Below are 24,118 nucleotides of genomic sequence, written 5' to 3' on the forward strand. Positions count from 1 at the left end.
AGACCACACATTTACCTTAATTTTACAGTCAAAGTTAAGTTCCTAAATTTAATACATTATAAATAACTTAAGTACATTGATTGACAGAAATATATATAGAAACGATCAAGCCTGTGGTTTGGCATTAACCACCTTCCTGAAAATCACTCAATCACCCACACATATATAGAAACGAACAAACCACTCAATCAACACATCCAAAAAACACATACCAATTTTTCATCAAAAAGTCATAGCAGTTATCATGAGTGCAGCAACCAGAGCTTGGATTGTTACATCCAGCATTGGGGCAGTGGAGGCCTTGAAGGATCAACTGGGGGTGTGCAGGTGGAATTATGCCTTGAGATCACTCCAGCAGCATGCCAAGACCAACATCGGATCATTCACTCAGACCAAGAGCTTGTCCTCTGCAACAAAGTGCCCACTGCCAACAAAACAAGCAACCCAATCAACCTTATTAACACCAAAATATGTTCAGAGTTTGGAATTTCAAAATAAATTGTGAAAGAATGATTGATTGCCGATGATTTTGAAATACACACAAGAGCGGGACATGTAAAATGGACACAAACCTCAAACTTCAGGTGACCTAGAAAATGGACCCAAGCAATGTAAAATAAAAAATATATGGAAATTGAAGAACAGTCAAACATAATCCCACATTCAAGTTCTCATTTTTCGCTCCCCGTAGAATAGAGCAAAATTGAATAAAACAAAAATGTATATGTCTGCAACAACTATAATTGCCAACAAACCCAAAGACAACAATCATCCATAACACAACACTGTCAATTACAATAGCAAAGACAATATCTTTTTAGCAGATCGAGAATTAGGTGAAATGGGAACGGTGCTGTACCTAATGACAAAATTCAAGACATCATTTAACAAGACAAAATATAATAAAAAAATTGGATGTAAAAAAAATTACAGTGACTATAAAAAGAAAATTTAAAGTTATGAAGGCTATTTAAATTTTCAATTTAAGTTTTCTTTAATTTTGTTTTCCTATCCATCTTTTCTAATCTTATTTATCTTAGAATTTTAATCATTTGGTTACAAATATTTACTGTTAAGCCTCAAGTGTCAGTGTTGACTAATCCTATATACATGCAAATTAAATTCAACCAATAAAAGACCATATGTAAGACCCTATAAAATTAGCAATGATAATTCTTTGTTAAACCAGATTTATGAAGTATAATCAAATGCTTATCCTATTAAATCCCATTTCAAATCTGCTGAAATATATACTGTTATGGTGTGCACTAATACAGTGCCACATCGCGCTCTGAAGCACGCACCACTGCACACATTCAGTGCATTAAAAACGCACCAATCTGTGCATGCACACACGCCAAGTGTCACGGGAGAGAATTCCAAATCAGAGTTTGATGTGCAGGTGGCAGACTGGGAGACGCTCTCCTGTTTGACGTGGAATCCACCCAAAATTCTGAGTTTTGAGAAACTCTCTCACTCATACGCACACTTCGTCTTCCTCAGAAAACCACACCTTTCATCTTCTCCAAACTTCTCTCTACGAACCTTCATCTTCCTTCTACCATTACTCACTTCATTCAACTCCAATCAGTTTTCTGAAACCATAGAAACGTTCACGGGGCAGTAAGCTTCGAATTGATCCGAACCTCTTTAGATCCTGTAACTGGTAAGTTCCAAACCATAATCTAATTCTAGAAGTTCTAGGAACACTGTTTCAGTTGCATGCAAAGAATAAAATCTGAGTTTCTGAGTCTCTTTGGTTAAATCTAGTTGAGGAGCGTAAGAAAGAGCTGATTGGGTAGAAATTCATAGTTGGACAGAATCAAGTTACACTGTTAAAAGTTTACTGCTAGACCAGGTAAGGGAAGCTTATATGTTTAATTTATACTGTTTGATTTATGATCTGAGATTCATATAAGAAAAACATGATGTTTGAGTATTTAGAACGTTTACTGATATCTGATATGTATTCTGGTTTGGATGGATCTGTCATGAACTGATACGGCTTATATGAATTTTATTTGATGATGAATTTGATTTAAATGCATGATTGAGTTGATTATGGATAAATGGAGAATGGTTATTGTGTGGTTGGAATGATTTAAATGTTGAAATTTGCATGATGATGGTGTCTGAAGGGAATTAAATCTGGAAATGAAAGTATAAAGTTGAAAAATGGAAATCTGGAAAAATTTCTACTAAGTGTGAAAACTCTGAATTTCTGATCATTCTCTGTTGCTAAATGACGCTCGTCACTGTACGGTCTTAGACCGTTCGGTTTTTGGTTAACATGACTTAGATTGGAATTCATTCATTTGGAATGAATTCTGCTCGAGAACGAGCGTCCCCCAATTGAGTGAATGAGCGTTCGTTTCTGCTCAGTATAGATAAATATTTAAAACTTTATAAATAAGTGACGTTCGGCCTTAAGTCGAGCGTACGTTCTCATTGACGTTCGGCCTCATGTTGAGCGTTCGTCCTTATTGTCGTTCGTCCTTATTGTCGTTCGTCCTTATTGTCGTTCGACCTTATATTGTACGTTCGTTCTACAGAGTGTTCGGTCTTATACTGAAGTGCTCGTTCTAAGTTGAGCTCGGTTTATACCAAGCGTTCGTTCTGATTGTGCTCGGTCATTGACCCAGCGTTCGTTCAAGGAGGGTTCGGTTACTTTTTATATAACTGAACGCTCGTCCTTACCATTGAATTCTGAGCGAACGTAATTGACGTTCGTCCAAATTGTTAATGAACGTTCGTTCTTTGACTGGCAGTGTTGTTTTTTTTTTAAATCAATTATATTGATTGTTTATCTAAACATTTTCTTACGGGTTTTATCCTTTGGATTCTACCTGGATTCTTTACCTTCAAAATATTTCTAAGTATCATCCATATCTTTTAAAGATCAGTATTTTCAAATTATGAAGTGTTGAAACGTGTTAAGTGAATAAATGGTTCGTTTCTTTTGTTCAGAAATGAGGATGTAGGAGTACTGTAACATGTTAAGTCCTGTTGATTAAGTGATGAACGTTTGTGAAATTAAGAGAGTGGGACACGGAATGAAAATGTGAATCAGTGAACTGTTTAATATGGTGAATGATATGTTGAACGAATTATTGGAACTGGATTTTATTAGCGTTCCAAGGAGGAACGTTTCTGATATGATTGATTATTGAGTTTTGTAAAGTATGACTGTGGGCATGCTAATGCTGGCTTGGTCCATCCTGATATTCCGTGATACTCATCTTCACGTAGAAGGGAGTAGTCATGCGTGGGAATGGCAGGAGGCTCTATTCCTTAGAGGTACTTTGGATAGGGTTAACCTCGAGTGGCAGCTGTCGAGTGTAATACAGTTACCACACCACTCGGGTGCAAGGACGCCTGTAGCTACACGGTTCATACAGTCCGGACGGTCTGTCTTTTATATACGTATCTATATGATTGTTAACTGATGAGCTTGTATGTTGTATGCGTGGACTGAAATGTAAATGTATGTGATGATGGTATAAATTAAATATCATAAGCTTACCCTTGCATTTTCCATTGTGTTGTCTACTGTCCATGTATAATCCGTCTTGTAAAAATGCAATGATCATCCGTTGTGGATGTGAGCAGATGGTGGTGCATCCCTTGAGCAAATACTGGAAGAAGAAAATTTGGAGGATGTCAACCTTGTGGACGTTGAAGTAAAATCGGAGCAGTAGGGATTAGTTCTGTAGTAGCAGCATTAGTTAATTTTTCTGTGCTGTATTTGGCAGTCTGTATATAATTCTGCAGATTTGTTCCTGTAGATCTGTTTTGTATTTTGCTGAAATTCTGAACACTGTAAACTCTGCTGTAATTTACTGTACTGTACTGTTTATTTATATTACGTGCTGTTTTCTTTTGGGAGCAGCTGTTATTTATGAAAAGACTGTTTACTGTTACTGTTAATTGTGATAAAATTCTGAATTACAGTGATTACTGTATTTTGGGATGTTACATTAGTGGTATCAGAGCAGTTTTGTTCTATTAAAGGACACTGTAGGGTTATGAGTGCACTGTGTTTTTGCTGTGTGCTTATTGCATGTTTAATGAGTTATTATTGTTTTAACTCTTGGACATAACTAATGCTCATTTGTTTTTCTCTGCATCCAGAGAACAAATGGCACCTAGACTTCCTCCTCCTCCTCAACCGAATGAGTCCGAAACGTCCAGCAACACTAGATTGTTGGAAACCGTGGTGGAGAGACTGCATCAACAGAATACCACGTTACTGGAGCAAAACGCCACCCTGATGCAGCAAAACCAAGCTGCTATGCAAGGTTTGGAGGCCTCGCGTGTCAATTCTGAAAACACGCAAAGGCAGTTGATGGAAATCTTGGCTGCAACTAGAGGTGCGCCTGGAGCATCTTCTTCAAACGCTGCTCAACCAAATGCTGAATGGAGTTTGGAAAGTTTCCTTCAGCATCACCCTGCCAAGTTCAGTGGCAAATGTCTTCCTGATGAGGCAGATCATTGGCTGAGGGACATTGAGAAGATTTATAATGCAAAGAGGTGTCCTGACGACAACAGATTGGCGTTTACTGAGTACTTGTTGACTGGTGAGGCCAACCACTGGTGGACGAGTGTGAGGGCTATCCTGGCCGACACTCATGCTCCTATCACCTGGGAGGTTTTTAGAAACAAATTTTATGAAGAATATTTCCCAGACAGCGTTCGCTATGCCAAGGAAGTAGAATTTCTTCAGCTGGTGCAAGGGGGAAAATCTGTATCCGAGTACACAAATTCTTTCAAACAGTTGTTGAGGTTTAATACGATGGCCACTAGTGAAGAGTGGCAGTGTAGGAAATTTGAGAATGGATTAAGAAGCGACCTGAAGGTGTTGATATCAAGTTTATGCATTCGGTCATTTCCTGCAATGGTGGAAAGAGCCAAAGTATTGGAGAAGAATATGGCAGAAGTGGAACGACAAAAGAAGCAGACACAGGTGACTAGAGGGTCGATTGTATCCAGGGGTACTGCCAACACGAGAAGTACTCCTTACGCTCGCCCAGGTCAGTCAAATGCAAGTGGATCACGAGCATTAATCACTGCCGGACAGCCAGGAAACGTCACTTGTTTCCAGTGTGGAGGGCCACACTATCGTTCATCTTGCCCTCAACTCACGGGAGGAAAATTCTGCACGAAATGTAGAAGAAGTGGGCACTTGGAGAATGAGTGCAACATGGGTGGACGAGCTGTGTTGAGGCCACCAAATGCTGGCAGAAATCAGGCTAGAGGAGGACGAGCCCAAGCAGCTGGACGCGTATATGCGATTACTGGTGCAGAGGCAGCCAATTCAGGTACACTCATCATCAGTACCTGCCTTGTGTTGGGTACCCCTTGTTGTGTGCTGTTTGATTCGGGGGCAACACACTCCTTCATATCGAAGGCGTGCGTTGATAAGTTGGGAATAGCTGTGAGCGAGATGAATTTTGATTTGGTGGTGTCAACACCGGCTGCGGGGGAAGTTAGGACGTCTACCATGTGTGTTAGATGCCCTATTGAGGTAGAAGGACGTAGGTACAAGGTGAATCTTATCTGTTTGCCTCTCAAAGATTTAGAAATAATTTTGGGAATGGATTGGCTCAATACCAATCGCATTCTCATAGATTGTGGCAAGAAGGAGTTAGTATTTCCTGAAGAAGATGAGGAATGCTTGGGAGTGACACTCGGTCAGTTAAAGGAAGACATTATGGAAGGCGCGGCTTGTTTTCTCATCATGACACATGAGGACCAAGAGCTGGGAAATTTGAAACAAAAACGAACGTCTGTTGTGGAGGAGTTTCTGGACGTTTTTCCAGATGAGATACCAGGGTTGCCTCCTGTTAGAGAAGTTGAATTCACCATAGACTTGGTGACCACGGCAGCCCCTATATCAGTCCAACCATACCGTATGGCGCCTGCAGAGTTGGTTGAACTCAAGAAGCAAATTGAAGAACTCATGGAGAAGCAGTTTATCAGACCGAGTGTGTCACCATGGGGAGCGCCTGTGCTCTTGGTGAAAAAGAAGGATGGTAGCTCTCGTCTGTGTATAGATTATAGACAATTGAACAAGCTGACCATCAAGAACAAGTACCCCTTGCCAAGGATTGATGATTTGTTGGATCAACTGCATGGGGCAACAGTGTTTTCTAAGATTGATTTGCGTTCAGGATATCACCAGATCAGGGTGAAGGAGGATGACATCCAGAAGACAGCGTTCCGATCACGTTATGGGCATTATGAGTACGTGGTAATGCCATTTGGAGTGACGAACGCTCCAGCCATCTTCATGGATTACATGAACCGGATATTCAGACCCTATTTGGATAAATTTGTAGTTGTGTTCATAGATGATATTCTCATCTACTCCAAAACCAATGCCGAACATGAAGAACACATGAGAACAGTACTAACCGTGTTGAGGGAGAAAGAGTTGTACGCAAAGCTGTCCAAGTGTGAATTTTGGTTAAAGGAGGTGCAGTTTTTGGGGCATGTGATATCGTCTGAAGGTATTTCAGTGGATCCCTCTAAAGTGAGAGCAGTGCTAGATTGGAAGAGCCCGCGTTCAGTCACGGAAGTGAGGAGTTTTGTGGGACTGGCAGGTTATTACAGACGTTTCATAGAGGGGTTTGCCAAGATAGTGGCTCCTCTTACTAGATTGACTAGAAAGGACCAACCATTCGCTTGGACTGATCTATGTGAGGAACGTTTCCAGGAGCTGAAGGTGAAACTAACGAGCGCGCCAGTTTTGATTATTCCAGACACGTCCAAGCCATATGAAGTGTACTGTGACGCTTCTCACCAGGGTCTGGGCTGTGTGCTCATGCAGGAGAGACGTCCAGTAGCGTACGCGTCTCGCCAATTAAAGATTCATGAGCAAAATTACCCCACACACGACCTAGAGTTGGCAGCGGTCGTGTTTGCATTGAAGATTTGGAGGCACTACCTATACGGATCCACGTTCCAAGTCTTCAGTGATCACAAGAGCCTCAAATATTTATTTGATCAGAAGGAGTTGAACATGAGGCAGAGGCGTTGGCTAGAATTTTTGAAAGACTATGAGTTTGAGCTGCTCTATCATCCTGGGAAGGCAAATGTGGTGGCAGACGCTCTAAGCAGGAAGGCGATACATGTCTCATTGATGATGGTGAAGGAGCTGGATTTGGTGGAGAGCTTCAGAGATCTAAGGTTGCAGTTCGAATTAGAACCGAACAGCATCAAGTGCTGCAACCTTAGAATATCAAGCAATGTGTTTGATCGTATATGGATGAAGCAACGTGAGGATGAGGAGCTGGGGAAGATCTTTGGCGCACTCGGTACAGAAAAAGCCAAAGAGTTTAATGCTGGAACGGATGGTATGTTACGTTACATGGGCAGAACGTGCATTCCTAATGATGGTGAACTGAAACGGATTATATTGGAGGAAGCACACCATAGTCGTCTTAGCATACACCCCGGTATGACTAAGATGTATCAAGATCTTAGGAAATCGTTTTGGTGGCCTGGAATGAAAAGTGATATAGCACGTTTTGTAGCTTCCTGCCTGACATGTCAACGTGCTAAGGCCGAACACCAACGACCAGGTGGTTTGCTTCAGCCACTGGAAATTCCTGAATGGAAGTGGGATAGCATTTCCATGGACTTCGTGACTCATCTACCACGAACGGTTAGGAATCATGACTCAATATGGGTGATCGTGGATAGATTGACGAAGAGCGCACACTTCTTGGCCGTGAATCTGAAGATGTCAATGTCTAATTTGGCCAAGTTGTATATAAATGAGATCGTTCGTCTGCATGGAGTGCCCTCAAGCATCATTTCTGACCGAGACACGAGATTCACATCTCGGTTTTGGCAATCCCTGCAAGGCGAGTTGGGGAGCAAATTGCAGATGAGTTCAGCATATCATCCGCAAACGGACGGCCAGTCCGAACGCACCATCCAGACGCTAGAAGATTTATTGAGGACGTGTGTCCTAGACCATTTGGGCGCATGGGATGAGATTTTGCCTCTGGTGGAGTTCACGTACAACAATAGTTTCCAGTCTAGCATTGGAATGGCACCGTTTGAAGCTCTCTATGGGAGGAAGTGCAGAACGCCACTTTGCTGGTTTCAAGAGGGAGAGAACGTGCTAACTGGACCTGAACTCATCCAGCAAACAACCGAGAAGGTTAAGTTGATTCAAGACAGGTTGAAGACGTCTTTGAGCAGACAGAAATCCTATGCTGATAGGAGGAGAAGACCACTGGAATTCGCTGCAGGTGATCATGTATTTCTGAGACTAAATCCAATCACTGGAGTAGGAAGAGTTGTGCGTCCAAAGAAACTGTCTCCCAAGTTCATAGGGCCGTATCAAATATTGAAGAAGGTTGGACCAGTAGCCTATGAACTCGCATTGCCTCCTCAACTATCAAATCTGCATCCAGTCTTCCATGTGTCTCAGCTTAGGAGGTATATAGCTAATCCTTCCCATGTCTTGGAACTGGAAAACATTCAACTGCATCCAGACCGAACGTTGGAGCTACAACCAATCCGCATTGAAGATGAACGCACCAAGCTGCATAAAGGAAAGGATATTCGTTTGGTGAAGGTAGTGTGGGATGCTAACACTGGAGATTCAACGTGGGAAGTGGAGAGTGCAATGAAGGATTTATATCCGCACTTATTTTGCTTATAATTTCTGAATTTTCGAGGACGAAAATTTTTGTAGTTAGGGAGAATGTAAGACCCTATAAAATTAGCAATGATAATTCTTTGTTAAACCAGATTTATGAAGTATAATCAAATGCTTATCCTATTAAATCCCATTTCAAATCTGCTGAAATATATACTGTTATGGTGTGCACTAATACAGTGCCACATCGCGCTCTGAAGCACGCACCACTGCACACATTCAGTGCATTAAAAACGCACCAATCTGTGCATGCACACACGCCAAGTGTCACGGGAGAGAATTCCAAATCAGAGTTTGATGTGCAGGTGGCAGACTGGGAGACGCTCTCCTGTTTGACGTGGAATCCACCCAAAATTCTGAGTTTTGAGAAACTCTCTCACTCATACGCACACTTCGTCTTCCTCAGAAAACCACACCTTTCATCTTCTCCAAACTTCTCTCTACGAACCTTCATCTTCCTTCTACCATTACTCACTTCATTCAACTCCAATCAGTTTTCTGAAACCATAGAAACGTTCACGGGGCAGTAAGCTTCGAATTGATCCGAACCTCTTTAGATCCTGTAACTGGTAAGTTCCAAACCATAATCTAATTCTAGAAGTTCTAGGAACACTGTTTCAGTTGCATGCAAAGAATAAAATCTGAGTTTCTGAGTCTCTTTGGTTAAATCTAGTTGAGGAGCGTAAGAAAGAGCTGATTGGGTAGAAATTCATAGTTGGACAGAATCAAGTTACACTGTTAAAAGTTTACTGCTAGACCAGGTAAGGGAAGCTTATATGTTTAATTTATACTGTTTGATTTATGATCTGAGATTCATATAAGAAAAACATGATGTTTGAGTATTTAGAACGTTTACTGATATCTGATATGTATTCTGGTTTGGATGGATCTGTCATGAACTGATACGGCTTATATGAATTTTATTTGATGATGAATTTGATTTAAATGCATGATTGAGTTGATTATGGATAAATGGAGAATGGTTATTGTGTGGTTGGAATGATTTAAATGTTGAAATTTGCATGATGATGGTGTCTGAAGGGAATTAAATCTGGAAATGAAAGTATAAAGTTGAAAAATGGAAATCTGGAAAAATTTCTACTAAGTGTGAAAACTCTGAATTTCTGATCATTCTCTGTTGCTAAATGACGCTCGTCACTGTACGGTCTTAGACCGTTCGGTTTTTGGTTAACATGACTTAGATTGGAATTCATTCATTTGGAATGAATTCTGCTCGAGAACGAGCGTCCCCCAATTGAGTGAATGAGCGTTCGTTTCTGCTCAGTATAGATAAATATTTAAAACTTTATAAATAAGTGACGTTCGGCCTTAAGTCGAGCGTACGTTCTCATTGACGTTCGGCCTCATGTTGAGCGTTCGTCCTTATTGTCGTTCGTCCTTATTGTCGTTCGTCCTTATTGTCGTTCGACCTTATATTGTACGTTCGTTCTACAGAGTGTTCGGTCTTATACTGAAGTGCTCGTTCTAAGTTGAGCTCGGTTTATACCAAGCGTTCGTTCTGATTGTGCTCGGTCATTGACCCAGCGTTCGTTCAAGGAGGGTTCGGTTACTTTTTATATAACTGAACGCTCGTCCTTACCATTGAATTCTGAGCGAACGTAATTGACGTTCGTCCAAATTGTTAATGAACGTTCGTTCTTTGACTGGCAGTGTTGTTTTTTTTTTAAATCAATTATATTGATTGTTTATCTAAACATTTTCTTACGGGTTTTATCCTTTGGATTCTACCTGGATTCTTTACCTTCAAAATATTTCTAAGTATCATCCATATCTTTTAAAGATCAGTATTTTCAAATTATGAAGTGTTGAAACGTGTTAAGTGAATAAATGGTTCGTTTCTTTTGTTCAGAAATGAGGATGTAGGAGTACTGTAACATGTTAAGTCCTGTTGATTAAGTGATGAACGTTTGTGAAATTAAGAGAGTGGGACACGGAATGAAAATGTGAATCAGTGAACTGTTTAATATGGTGAATGATATGTTGAACGAATTATTGGAACTGGATTTTATTAGCGTTCCAAGGAGGAACGTTTCTGATATGATTGATTATTGAGTTTTGTAAAGTATGACTGTGGGCATGCTAATGCTGGCTTGGTCCATCCTGATATTCCGTGATACTCATCTTCACGTAGAAGGGAGTAGTCATGCGTGGGAATGGCAGGAGGCTCTATTCCTTAGAGGTACTTTGGATAGGGTTAACCTCGAGTGGCAGCTGTCGAGTGTAATACAGTTACCACACCACTCGGGTGCAAGGACGCCTGTAGCTACACGGTTCATACAGTCCGGACGGTCTGTCTTTTATATACGTATCTATATGATTGTTAACTGATGAGCTTGTATGTTGTATGCGTGGACTGAAATGTAAATGTATGTGATGATGGTATAAATTAAATATCATAAGCTTACCCTTGCATTTTCCATTGTGTTGTCTACTGTCCATGTATAATCCGTCTTGTAAAAATGCAATGATCATCCGTTGTGGATGTGAGCAGATGGTGGTGCATCCCTTGAGCAAATACTGGAAGAAGAAAATTTGGAGGATGTCAACCTTGTGGACGTTGAAGTAAAATCGGAGCAGTAGGGATTAGTTCTGTAGTAGCAGCATTAGTTAATTTTTCTGTGCTGTATTTGGCAGTCTGTATATAATTCTGCAGATTTGTTCCTGTAGATCTGTTTTGTATTTTGCTGAAATTCTGAACACTGTAAACTCTGCTGTAATTTACTGTACTGTACTGTTTATTTATATTACGTGCTGTTTTCTTTTGGGAGCAGCTGTTATTTATGAAAAGACTGTTTACTGTTACTGTTAATTGTGATAAAATTCTGAATTACAGTGATTACTGTATTTTGGGATGTTACACCATAAAACTGATTACTCCCAAGAAAGTCATTTTAAAGAAGTAAAATAAACTAAACTAAAACATTTAGTAAATAGTTACCTTTTTAAGTATCTATAGAATTAAAATTCTTGATTATGATAGATATTTTGAGGGAGAGGACAAAACTCATGACTAATCCCTATAAAATTATTTGTCTCTTACTATTATCAAAAAGATATTTGATGTATATTAAAAAATATTAAATAGATTCTCAAATCTGTAATTCTCATCCTTACATTAGGCATAGAAAGAATGCAATCTAAATCTTGCACATTCAGATGTATGACATGTTGAATCAAACTAAAACTAATTTAAATAACTTCTCCATTTTACACTGGAAACTTAGATATTCAAATTTAGTTCCAATAGCGTGAAACCAAACACATGTCCAATGTAACAATCTTTAAGTTAACGTTCCTTCAAACTTTTTCCTCATGTACATTCAACTTAAGTTACCAATGTCTAGTAAGAAAAGTAACTTCATTGGGAACTAACCTAGTGGAATCAAAGGAGAAAGTTGTAAGAAAAAGACAGTACAAGGAAGTTACATTAATAAGCATGCGGGATGAACACACTAGAGTTGAGTAATCACCACGCAATTCTCAAAAGGCACAACCTCAAAGTCCTTAAATTATACACTCCATATAACAGAATAAGTAGGTGTTTTGGTTGTTGTGGTTGGTGTGCGAAACTTCTAACAGGACCATTTGGGGGTCATGTGGATTTTTTCCTTTTCCCCTTAACTGTCTTTCACCATATTCTATGTAAATAATTGATGTGGAGTGGTTTCAATTGGACACCTACACATATATGAAGTGTGACATTTTCTTGGGACCAAATTCATCACAGACATTATTCTCTTCATTTCATAAAATAAAAATGTTTTCTAACTTGTTTGGCTGGATTTGAGTTTGAGGTGCACACAGTTCTATCAACTATTAGTCACAGGGTGATGGTCATAAAATAAAAACTTCCTTTTTCCTAACCTAGACCTGTATATAGTAGAAATTAAAGTTTAGCTAATGGGTACGCATTGATCAAACCAGTCCACCATCCAGCACCACGTCAAAGTGGGAAGTAAGGCATGGTGCATGATGACATGAAAGAATCACTTGTTGAGAAGGCAGCCCATGAGCATCAATATGGAGAGCACGGCCTTGGGAGCCAAAATTGGTCATGCACATGTGGAAGTATAGGAGTTCAGCACATGGAGAAAGGATGATGTAAAGAATAAAGAATGAAGAAATAAGAAGCTTCAAGTGGAGAAGTGGGGCATGGAGAATGCATGATCGAATTTTAATTTGGAGATGGAATGCAGCTGCCACATTTTCTAACACACACGGCCACCACCAAAAAGAGCACTAGCATTAAAAATGAATTTGGAAGCTCACATGGGCTGTACGGAAAGTGAGAAAGAATATGGATTGTGCAGCAAGCACACGGCACTTCATATGACTCAATAAAAAATATATATAGAAGTGGAGGTGCAGCACGTGAATGATGGGCATTCATTTGTTTTTTTAATTCAAAAGTGCACACGGAAGATATGTCTGATCTATGCGTGGCGTGGCTTAATTAGCAAAAGTGTTGGATTTTTAAACACTTATTGTCGCCATTGATTGGTAAAAAATCGCTTAAGTAGTAATGTCAGCAATTCTACAATTACTCATTACACAAATAACAGAGTAATCACCAGACAAAGACAAATGCATCCAAAACCCTTCTCCCAAATTCATCCAAAACCCTTCTCCCAAATATTTCAATGTATTCTATAATGTTTTATTTATAAATAAATCCATCACTTCAGTATCCCTAACCCTATTTTTATACCCTATAAACTAATCACATATATATAGGAAGAACCTAAACCAGTAAACACAGAATGAAGGTGTAATTACAACTACCACTGGAACACCAAATGATATCAGTGGAAATCTCAAAACCCAAACCAATACCAATTCCAAACACAAAAATGCATCAAAATAAACAATAGTCTTACAATTAAAGAAAAAGGCTTCAAAATTACATTTAAAGCTTCATTATCAAAACTTACATGAAACTTTGATTTGTTTGTAGAAGTTCAAGTATTCCCCTGAAACACCTAATGGATAGTAGTAGATAGGCAGTTAGATACACTTATACTTGAAATGGACTAAAGAAAATAAGGCACAGATATCAAGTAAGGCTGAAAAAGGTAAACAACCTATAGATATTATGATAAAAATATAAGACTCAACTTATTGTAAACAATAAGTCATATTATTAACCAAAGAAAAAAAATATTGTTAGTCAAAACACAATGATAACAATGACAGTAGAAAAAAAAAGTGAATAAATTATGTAAAACTGAAATGAAAACACTTCTAGCTTTAATTTTGAACATCTCACTCTCAACTTATCCCTCCCGCTGCCTCCACTCTCGAATCCTGGACAAAATAACCATCATTAGTAAAAAAAAAATTACTTCTGAATGAGAAACATGTTTGGAGAAACAAGCTTCGAAACTGAGATAAGATTATACTTAAAGTATGGTATCAAAGGAACATCAGTTTGATAACCCCATTATGTGTGGCTTTATTCTTTATACTTATAGGTCTCAAACAACCCTTTTCCAAAAACATGCCCAATCCAAACCATATTTAACAAAGTAATTAACTAAACCTAATATGAATGCACTAACCTTGGAAACCCTCGTAGGAGGTGAGAAGATGCAATAGTGGTTATGGAACAATAGCCCGGTCACACAGCGGCTACGGTTTAAGCTTTCACGAGTCCAACAACCTCAACCTAGCTTCTTCTCGAGCTCGCGAATGTCCTCACCTCATGACTCTCACAGAGCCTTCATCGTCGTGATTGACATCACCAAATCATATTTTGCGACTTCATTTGTCCTCGTTACAGCCTTTTCCATCGATTACATCCTCATTTTGGCACTGTTTCACCGATTCAGTCGTTGAATCGTCCTTTTCCACCGAACACGCGACCTAAATCGCATTTCTCACCGAACAATCTTCCTATTTTTCACTCCGCTTCAAATCCTTTCCGCTCCTGGAGTATCCTCGCGAACCTAGGGTTTTCGAGGCGCGTTCCTCCTCTTTCGAGTTCTCTTGCTAAGGCCCTTCATTGAGAAGCTTCGAGAAGTCTAAGGAGCATCTTCTATAAAGAGGGTTCTTCGTTGAGAGAGCAGAGGAAATTAAGACCTGGGGCAAGAGGGTTTCTTAATACAAATACTATATAATTTTTTTTAATTAAATCTTTTCCAGATCCGTATGTAGTTTCGGTAGAAAAGATTCACTTTTAATTATACACACGTTGAGGCCACTACATAAATTTCAGTCTTTATAAATCTTTCCCGCCACAACGCGCCTTACTTACATATCCACATACGAATTATAGATAAATAAAAATCCGTATATAAAATCTATATATAATTTATTTTTCTAAATCCGTATATAAAATCCGTATGTAATACTTACATTACATAAGGATTAGAATCCGTATATAAATATTGGTAGGTAATTTCAGTTTTTCTTGTAGTGAAGGGGGAGCAGGCCAACCATCTTCATTCATTTTCCAGCTAGCATGAAAGTGGTGTGACGGTGAGAAAAACGGGAGTCCAGCAGCACTGTAGGTCCAGCTGGTGTGGAGGGAAGTAGCATCCAGAAGCACGTGAGTAGCAAGCCCAGCAGGGAGAAATCCAGGGTCTCGGCCTGCACTGAAAAAAACGAGCCGCCACTTGTTTTAGCAGGAGTTCTAGTAGGGTAGTGAGGGCACTGGAAAAATGGAGAATGGTTGAGCTGGATGGAATGAACTGACATCCGCCACTTGAAATTTAATCCTGAAGTGTTTTCTCTTCTTTAGATTTGTGGTGCAAGGTTACGGTTTGTTTAAAGAGTTATTCTCCTTCTTTCATTTAGTTTTATTTCATCCACTTTTGATTGAATCCTTTTATTGTTTATGCTAATGTTAATGGCTGTTTTGAGATAGATAATGAAGTATTGTTTCATGCTTGTATTTTAATGTTGTTAGAAGTGAAAAAGAAGCAAAGTAAATGGTGATTTATGGACATGTGTCACGGCTGGAATACTGCAGTAAATTTATTTTGTTTGAGAATGAAGAAGTAGATTAGGTGTGTGTTACGTAAAAGCTTTCTTCTCCTTGTAAAAATCAAACATCTTTCTTCTAAAAATCTATTAGCATTTAGTCAACATGTGGGACCTTTTCTTACATTTGAATTTGTCTCTTTTAGTATTTTTGGAAGAAGATTGTCGTGGGTAGAATGGTGTGCATACAAATTAATTTGCTTTTCATTAAGAAATATTAATTGAAGTGGAAGTAATGTTTTCTTTGTAAAATCAAGTGGTATGGATGTAGGAAGGCACGATGTTGGATGAAGGAACCTAATTCCAGTTTTTGTTTTCAATGAAACATGTCACGACACATATGAAAAGTTTTAAAGAAAATTTTAATTTCAAATTTAATTTCTTTTACGTTTTATTTTTAGCTTTACTGTTCAAGAATTTTATTTCAATTGTTGAATCCTTCATGAATTTCATTTTCAATTAAGTGTTTTTGTTTTTATTGTCAAATGTCTTTTACCGTTTGGTTTTACTTTCCTTAAAATTCATTTCAACGTTTTTACTTCAACGTTTTTAATTCTGTTTCATTTAATTTTCAGTTTTAATTTATTTTGCATTTCAAAACAACAATCAACCCCCCCCCCCCAACTACGTGTTGATCCGAGACTGAACCATATTTGGTCCTTGTGAGACGACCTAGGAGTCGATTTCTAGTCTATACTGCATTCTTATATGCACAACTTTTGTGAGAGGTGCGACCCTCTCAACAGCCACCGCGTTTTGATAGACAGCGGTTTAGTGTGAAATGATGTATATTGTGCGAGTTTAAAACCAAATATTGTACTAGTGTTTATAACATAGCATACATGAATCATATATATATATATATATATATATATATATATATAACATACATTAACTTAAACATCTTAACATGCAATGATCTAAATTGATTGTCCAGACTTAGAATAAATGTAGAGCTATGACGGGTTGTGCACTTCTGTTGACCACTAATGCTTTGCAAAGCCCATGCCAATTGGGTTTCACCCAACCACACATCACAAGGTTAGTCTTCAAATGCCCTTTTGCCAAATGGAGAAATGCCCCTCAGGCTTGGACCTCCTACTATTCTTACCATATGCGTCAAACCTCTCTATTTGATAATGTATATCATTAGTAACCCCCAATATTAGGCTCCCTGCATTCAAACTAACAACACTTGAAACATCCACTAAGAAGTTCCTCCTTGGAACTATCTTCCATACCTTTGAAAGCATTTATATCATTTCACATTCACATAATATACCAATACATGAGACTACTTATCATACATTAAAGAAATAGAAACACTCTTACAAGTTATCAGAAATCACACAATAACTCAATTTCTTTAGGGCATCTCGATACCCACTTTTAGGTAAGGAAAACAACCTTGAAACCCTAACCAACAGTTCTAGAAGGGTTCTAAACCCCTAAAATGACCTAAAGAACGTCAAAAACGGACAACCAGAACCCTAAAAACTCTTTAAACTATTGCAGTGGTGATTTTAGGACAACAATAATCGATTATCGCATATGATAATCGATTATTGTCGAGAGCTTTGAAGAAAATAAGACCCTCTGATTGGAATAATCGATTATTCTTATCAGTTTTTGGCAACAACTTGATTTTTCTGGTTTTGGTACATTTTAGACATATCTAAATGATCAATTTAGAATCTGTAACACTACTATTAATACGAAAACATATTTATATATGAAAGTAGAGTATTGCATTGCTTATTTGGATAGGAATTAGATGTACCAAACCAATTCAACAACTCAAAAGTGTCGAAAATCAATTCTATCTTTTGAAAGACTCAATATCAACAATCAATTAGCATGGACAAGTATTAATACACTAGATAACATACCCAAATACCTCAGTTTACTCATAATCTTTCTGTTTCAAGATTTCACTAAGAAATTACACCATTATTAATTTAACACTTCCACACCATATTTTACTCCAGTAAATGCTTAGACAAGTCATAATTGGTTTGATATTAGTCTCCCAACTTCCTAAAATAGCTCACAACCATTACCTCAAAATCTCACTACCTAAAACCCCAATTTTTCACTAGAAACACCCCAATACTTCAACAATGAACTACCTCTATGTTCCGTATCAGATTTCAATCAAATAATACCTCTAGTGAGTTTCAAATGACCACATAACAGTCATAAACCAATAGCTTTCTCACTCCAATACCTATATCTCAAACTCACCTATCAACCCCCTCCCTGTATTTTATGCTTAGAACTCATGATTTAGATCACTACTCACTCCAAACACTTTGAATTCAATTTCACACAACAATACAACTGCATCTCATACAATCATGATAATATCAAACATACAAACATCATTCTGACTAGCTAGTATCAATATCTCAACATCAAGAATACTATCACAATTACTATAAATATATATATATATATATATATATATATATATATATATATATATATATATACTAATTTAACACAAAAATCATAACCTAAAACAAGTCTAGCTTCCCTTACCTCACCATAAACAGCCTGACCCAGAATGTTTCACCAATTGCTTTACACGTAAGGAATCTCGAGACGATCCTACGAAACACCAAATTGGAAGCAAACATAGTCCTTATAACTCTAGATTAACCAAGAATGACTAGGAGAAGCATGATCACACATGCAATGATCATTCTTTCTTCTAAAAACAGATTAGGAACGAGAGAGGAAAAATGAGTCGAAACTTACTTGTTTTTTGAAAGAAATTGATTGGCAAGAAATTTAAACCCCGTCGTTGTGATCATCTAGACACCTCCTGATCGCCAAAGAGATGACTCAAGAGTTAGAATTCTTTGAGAGAAGGTAGAGAACTCTAGAAAAGTGGTTTGTAGAGAGATGATACGTTGTAAAATAATGAAACTCGTCTATGACAAAACTATTTATAATAAAATCATTTAATATTAAAATAGCTGAATCTCACTATTTTTAGACTATCACCACTTTTAAAATACCAATTTATGAGGTTTTACAATATTAATCTCATAAATAAAATATTTATTGTCTTAGAAAATTTTACTTAAAATATAATAGTGTTAAGTTATAGAACACTTTTTTAATGATAATATATATAAATAGGATAAATATGACCACATAACAGTCATAAACCAATAGCTTTCTCACTCCAATATATATTATGATTAAATTATGAGTAAGCCTTTGTTTTAAATTTCTTAAAAAATTTCTAAAATTGTTTTAGTACTAATTTATCTTTATTAAAGTAATTATAAATTTATATTTAAGAATAAAATTTAATTAAAATATAATAAGTTAGTATTAATTTGTACAATAAATTATTTTATTAATAAAAAATTCTTCTGGTTAAACACACTTTCAAAGAATCCTAAAGAAGAGTTTGAATATGTTTTTTATCATTTATAATCTTGTTAACTATTGCTTTCTTAAATATTTTTTCATATTACTGTTTTTTCTAATATTTTAAATACTACTATTGAAAAAAAAAATTTAAAGATTCTCCCACAGGACACTATGATAAAAGCAAAACAAAACTCTTCAGAACAAAAACTCAAAAATACATTATAAAAGACAACATAGAATCAACAACTCGTCAAAAACAAACAATGTACCTAACCCTTTAAAAAATAAAATAAGAATTACAGTGACCATGTTTCAAAATTTGTAAATGTGACATGCATGGATTCAATGACTATTTTTTAAGAAAAATAATGTAAGTTTACTACATTTTTAATTAATTTCTTTTATATTTTTTTAAAAATTAAAGATAATCATTCAACACATAAAAATTAAAAAAAAATACGTTACATTTCCAAAAAAAATAAAAAAATCACTAAATCCTTCCAGGTTAACCTTCCTCTCCTATAAATACCACAGGAGGAAACTGAAAACCTAGTGGAGTTATATCAGTCAAAAGTAAGTTTCAAGGATTCTCTTTCTGTTCATATGCAGGTGACAATGTTTTCATCACTTCTAATTCTTTGTCTAACTTTTCTTGTGTTTTTGCTGTTCTTCTTCAAAACTTTAAAAAATCCACAACTTCCACCTGGTCCTAAAGGTCTTCCCATAGTGGGAAATATTCACCAACTAGATAGTTCTTCTCTTCATATGCAGCTAAGGGAACTGTCAAAGAAATATGGTCCTTTATTTTCCCTTCGATTAGGTTTAAAGCAAGGAATAGTTGTTTCCTCACCAAAACTAGCCACACTGGTAATGAAAGATCACGACCGTGAATGTTGTGCACGACCAAAATTACTTGGCCAACAGAAACTGTCTTATAATGGGTTAGACTTAGCATTTTGCCCATATACTGAGTATTGGAGAGAAATCAGAAAACTTTGTGTTGTCCATGTCCTTAGCTCCAAACGTGTCTCATGCTTTTCCTCATTAAGACATTTTGAGGTGAAAGAGATGATAAAGAAAATTTCCATGCATGCTTCAAATTCACAAGTTACCAATCTGAGTGAAGTGATAGTGTCTCTTACCAGCACTATTATCTCTCGAATTGCTCTGGGGAGAAGGTATGAAGAAGAAGGAACCGAAAGGAACAAGTTCGATAGGTTGCTGAGTGAGTGTGAAACCATGATGAGTTCCTTCTTTGTTTCAGATTATATTCCTTTCATGGGTTGGGTTGATAAACTCAGGGGAATTCATACACGTCTTGAACGGACATTCAAAGAGATGGATAACTTCTACCAAGAAGTCATTGATGAACACGTTGCAGATTCTCATAAAAAGACTCCACAGGAAGAGGACATCGTTGATGTCTTGCTTCAACAGAAGCAGCACCATTCGTTTTCCATAGATCTCACTAATGATAACATCAAAGCTGTGATCATGGTTTGAATTTCCATTCCTTTGATTCCTTTAATTCCTTCTCTTTCCTTAGTCTATTTCAATTCCTGCAGAAAACATCCATCACTCTTGTTTGAGTTTTCATTGATAAGATCGGTTAAATTCCTTCAATATGATGTGAAAAACAATTTTTAGAAGCAGATTAATGCTTGAAATTGAATGAAAAAACTTGCATCACCTCACAAGTGATGGAGCTCAATTTAATTGTTATTACTCTTTTTATTATTAACTATTCTGAATCATAGTTAACAGTGCAAATCTCTGTCATTATGTGAGAATTTTATGTTCATTCAATTATTAACTTCTGATTTGCTTTCACAGAACATCATCATTGGCTCAACAAGTACCACTACAGCCACAGCAGTTGGGGCAATGACTGAGTTAGTAAAAAATTCAAGAATCATGAAGAAAGTTCAAGAAGAAATAAGAAGTTTAAGTGGTGAGAAAGACTTTTTAGATGAAGATGATGTTCAAAAGTTTCCCTATTTTAAAGCAGTGATAAAAGAAACGCTAAGGTTGTACCCACCAGCACCATTGCTTGTACCAAGAGAAACAAGGGAAAACGTTACAATAGATGGTTATGAAATTCCAGCGAAGACAATGATATATGTGAATGCTTGGGCTATTCATAGAGACCCTGAGGCTTGGGAAGATGCAGAAAAGTTTATACCAGAGAGGTTTTTAGACAGCACTGTAGATCTTCGTGGACAAGATTTTTGTTTCATTCCATTTGGTGCTGGTCGTAAGATGTGCCCAGGTTTGCATATGGCTTTCGCTGTGTTGGATGTTATACTTGCTAACCTTCTTTACTCCTTTGACTGGGAATTGGTAGAAGGAACTGAAACAAACGACACAGGTTCTACAGTTTTGCCAGGACTTACGAATCATAAGAAGAATCCTCTTTGTGTTTTGGCTAAGTGTCGTATCTAATGCCTTAGTGATAGTAAAAAAAAGTAGAAAATAAAGATGTATTTCAGGGTACTTTATCAAAATTTATGCTTTGCAATTTTTAATTTATGGCTTAATTAGAAATTTCTTATTTTGATTCCTTTTAGTTCTACTCTGTACAAATTTAATATATGATTTGATTATGCAAATAAACTATGAAGAACTAAATCTACTCATGGTGACTTTTTGAAACTATTACCAAATAATAGCCTACGGTTAAAATAAAATCATACATGTTATTGTTTTATGAACTAACCGTAACCTAAAATTATATAGTTTTATTTTACATTATCATTACTCCAAGAACCATAATATATATTGATATATGCTACAATTTTATTTCAACCATAATCTATTATTTGGGCTTTGTTACCAAAGTAGGCAAAAATGTGGTATTTATTACCAAAGTAGGCAAAAATTGACTAAAAGTGAAGTCGTGGGGGTCCAAACAACTTCAAATGAAGAAGTCGTGACCCCCCTGCACGACTTCACACTGTTCATAGCAACAGTGTTGAAGTCGTGCACCCCAAAAACGACTTCTGGGTCCTGTAATCGATTACCATTTTTTGGTAATCGATTACACAATGTTGAAATCTTGACCCCTGCAGGACTGAAAATGGACGAGCGTTCACTGAAAATGGACGAGCGTCCACTTCTCCTGCCGAGCGTCCACTGAGCGCATCTCGACGACGCTCGTCCAGACAGGCAGAGAGAACGCTCGTCCAGAAAGCTAAGAGGACGTTCGTCCATCTAGCTAAGTGGACGCTCGGCAGGAGAAGTGGACGCTCGTCCATTTTCAGTGAACGCTCGTCCATTTTCAGTCTTGCAGGGGTCAGGATTTCAACATTGTGTAATCGATTACCAAAAAATGGTAATCGATTACAGGACCCAGAAGTCGTTTTTGGGGTGCACGACTTCAACACTGTTGCTATGAACAGTGTGAAGTCGTGCAGGAGGGGCACGACTTCTTCATTTGAAGTCGTTTGGGCCCCTCACGACTTCCCCATTTTCGTAAATTTGGTTGAATTTGCCCATTTTGGTAATATTATAGGCAAATATGCCTAGTTTGGTGCAAAAACCTATTATTTGACACTATTTTTTTAAAATACCACTACATTAGGATATGCTACATTCTTTCTATACTAGTATTTGCTACAATTACTTGGAGTAATTATAGCCTCTAAAGTTAAATAGTCTCACTGACTATGGGATTATAGTTTATACACAAATATGTTATGATTTTATGTCAATTGTAGTCTATACTTCCCTGAATAAGGTTATTTTCTTTATTCTCTATTCTCGTTTTCTTCCTCCCCTATAGCCTATATTGGTATATACTACAGTTTTATGTCAACCATAATCTATACTGTCCTAAATAGGGTTATTTTCTTTATTTTCTATTTGCTTGCAAAAGCAATTGTTGTCTCCTATTTTTGCAAAACTCGTTCTTTTCTCCTTGTCACCAAAAAGAGAAGCTTTGTCTTCTCTTGTTCTTCTCTTTTTCGGTTCTGAAGCACCCACGTTTAGATTTGTTTTGGTTCATCTTGTTTTCTTCCTTCTCTATTCGTTTTTAGTCTCTAACTAACTCGTCTTTGTGCTCAACGTTGCAATGATTAGTTATGAAAGAGATAAAAAAAATTTTCTTTCTTTCTTTTGGTTTAGAAACACCCATGTTTAGGTTCCGTCTAGTTCCATCTCATTTTGTTCCTTCTTTTTTTGTTTTTAGCTTATAACTGACTTGTCTTTGTGTTTAATGTTGCAATGACCAACCATTGAAATAGAGATCCCTTTTTTGCCTCTTGTTGACCTACATTATGACTAGCCTTTTGATGACAAACTTGTTTAACCCTCGGTAAGTGTGACCGAATCGTATCAAGTAATAAACTCGGTAAGATCAAGTATCGTTCTCCCAAAGGACTCAGGGTCTAGTTAGTTATATGATTTCTTGATTATTTACGACTTGTGAACAAATTCTTGAGATTTCAAATGCAAAAGACAATAAGTAAACATGTATGCATGAGTTTTGATCAATGGAAAAGAAGAACACAAACACTGAACGAATTATATAGATGACTATGTTGTTGGGGTAATCAATTTCATCTTATCCACTTTCATATATTTTAGGAATCCATCATTCTTTTCATCAATGTTAATGCCACTCTCTAAATTACCTTGCGAAGAAAGCTTATCCTTAATTACGAGTTCATACAATTCCTAGCATCCTTAATAATTAATTATGAAGCACAGAAGCTTAAAGGCAACCAGCCCTCATATCCCTATGTCTAGGCAATATGCTATTGGGAGAATTTCCCCGGATCTAGATTTCCCCGTATGTGTCCATATCGACAAAATCAATAATCATGACATCGAATGAGTTAAATGTTATAATATATTATTATTATATTGCAAAATATGAAAACGTTGTTGCAACGTTAGATTGGCAACGTTAACTTTCTCTTAATTGCCAACGTTAGAATTTTAAAAGCAACGTTCAAATAATTTATTTGTTGCAACGTTAAAATTTTAATGTTTTTTAATTTCTTTTATTTAATTGATTCCTCCCTAGCTCTATAAATAGAGAGCTCTTTCCCATTC

The 24,118-nt window shown here is 37.0% G+C and overlaps 3 protein-coding genes across 3 annotated transcripts; all 3 read left to right on the forward strand.

Annotated features, from left to right (window-relative positions):
- The first annotated feature begins 213 nt into the window (after nucleotides 1–213).
- Nucleotides 214–824, forward strand: LOC148190997 (uncharacterized). Its single transcript, XM_088102675.1, has one exon. It carries the CDS (start codon nucleotides 245–247, stop codon nucleotides 503–505), a length of 261 nt encoding a protein of 86 aa, XP_087958801.1. The 5' UTR covers nucleotides 214–244; the 3' UTR covers nucleotides 506–824.
- LOC148190998 (uncharacterized) lies at nucleotides 561–8,677 on the forward strand. Its single transcript, XM_088101244.1, has 7 exons — nucleotides 561–584; nucleotides 3,772–3,831; nucleotides 4,442–5,318; nucleotides 5,628–6,032; nucleotides 6,519–6,724; nucleotides 7,031–7,355; nucleotides 8,427–8,677. The coding sequence occupies exons 1-7, from the start codon at nucleotides 561–563 to the stop codon at nucleotides 8,675–8,677; spliced, it is 2,148 nt and encodes a 715-aa protein (XP_087957370.1).
- Nucleotides 8,678–19,623: 10,946 nt separating this feature from the next.
- LOC124820386 (5-OH-xanthotoxin synthase-like) lies at nucleotides 19,624–21,624 on the forward strand. The gene is made up of 2 exons (XM_047292055.2): nucleotides 19,624–20,560; nucleotides 20,897–21,624. Exons 1-2 carry the CDS (start codon nucleotides 19,667–19,669, stop codon nucleotides 21,503–21,505), a joined length of 1,503 nt encoding a protein of 500 aa, XP_047148011.1. The 5' UTR covers nucleotides 19,624–19,666; the 3' UTR covers nucleotides 21,506–21,624.
- Nucleotides 21,625–24,118: the final 2,494 nt, after the last annotated feature.

Source organism: Vigna umbellata, chromosome 11, assembly GCF_029865625.1.
Source record: "Vigna umbellata cultivar VRB3 chromosome 11, Vumbellata_1.0, whole genome shotgun sequence".
Lineage (NCBI taxonomy): Eukaryota > Viridiplantae > Streptophyta > Magnoliopsida > Fabales > Fabaceae > Vigna > Vigna umbellata.

Coding starts and splice junctions, on each gene's coding strand:
- LOC148190997 (XM_088102675.1), top strand. CDS start 245: ATGAGTGCAGCAACCAGAGCTTGGATTGTTACATCCAGCATTGGGGCA.
- LOC148190998 (XM_088101244.1), top strand. CDS start 561: ATGGACACAAACCTCAAACTTCAG. Junction 585..3,771: donor ACACAAACCTCAAACTTCAG/GTGACCTAGAAA, acceptor ATAATTCTGCAG/ATTTGTTCCTGTAGATCTGT. Junction 6,725..7,030: donor AACGTTTCCAGGAGCTGAAG/GTGAAACTAACG, acceptor AACATGAGGCAG/AGGCGTTGGCTAGAATTTTT.
- LOC124820386 (XM_047292055.2), top strand. CDS start 19,667: ATGCAGGTGACAATGTTTTCATCACTTCTAATTCTTTGTCTAACTTTT. Junction 20,561..20,896: donor ACATCAAAGCTGTGATCATG/GTTTGAATTTCC, acceptor TTGCTTTCACAG/AACATCATCATTGGCTCAAC.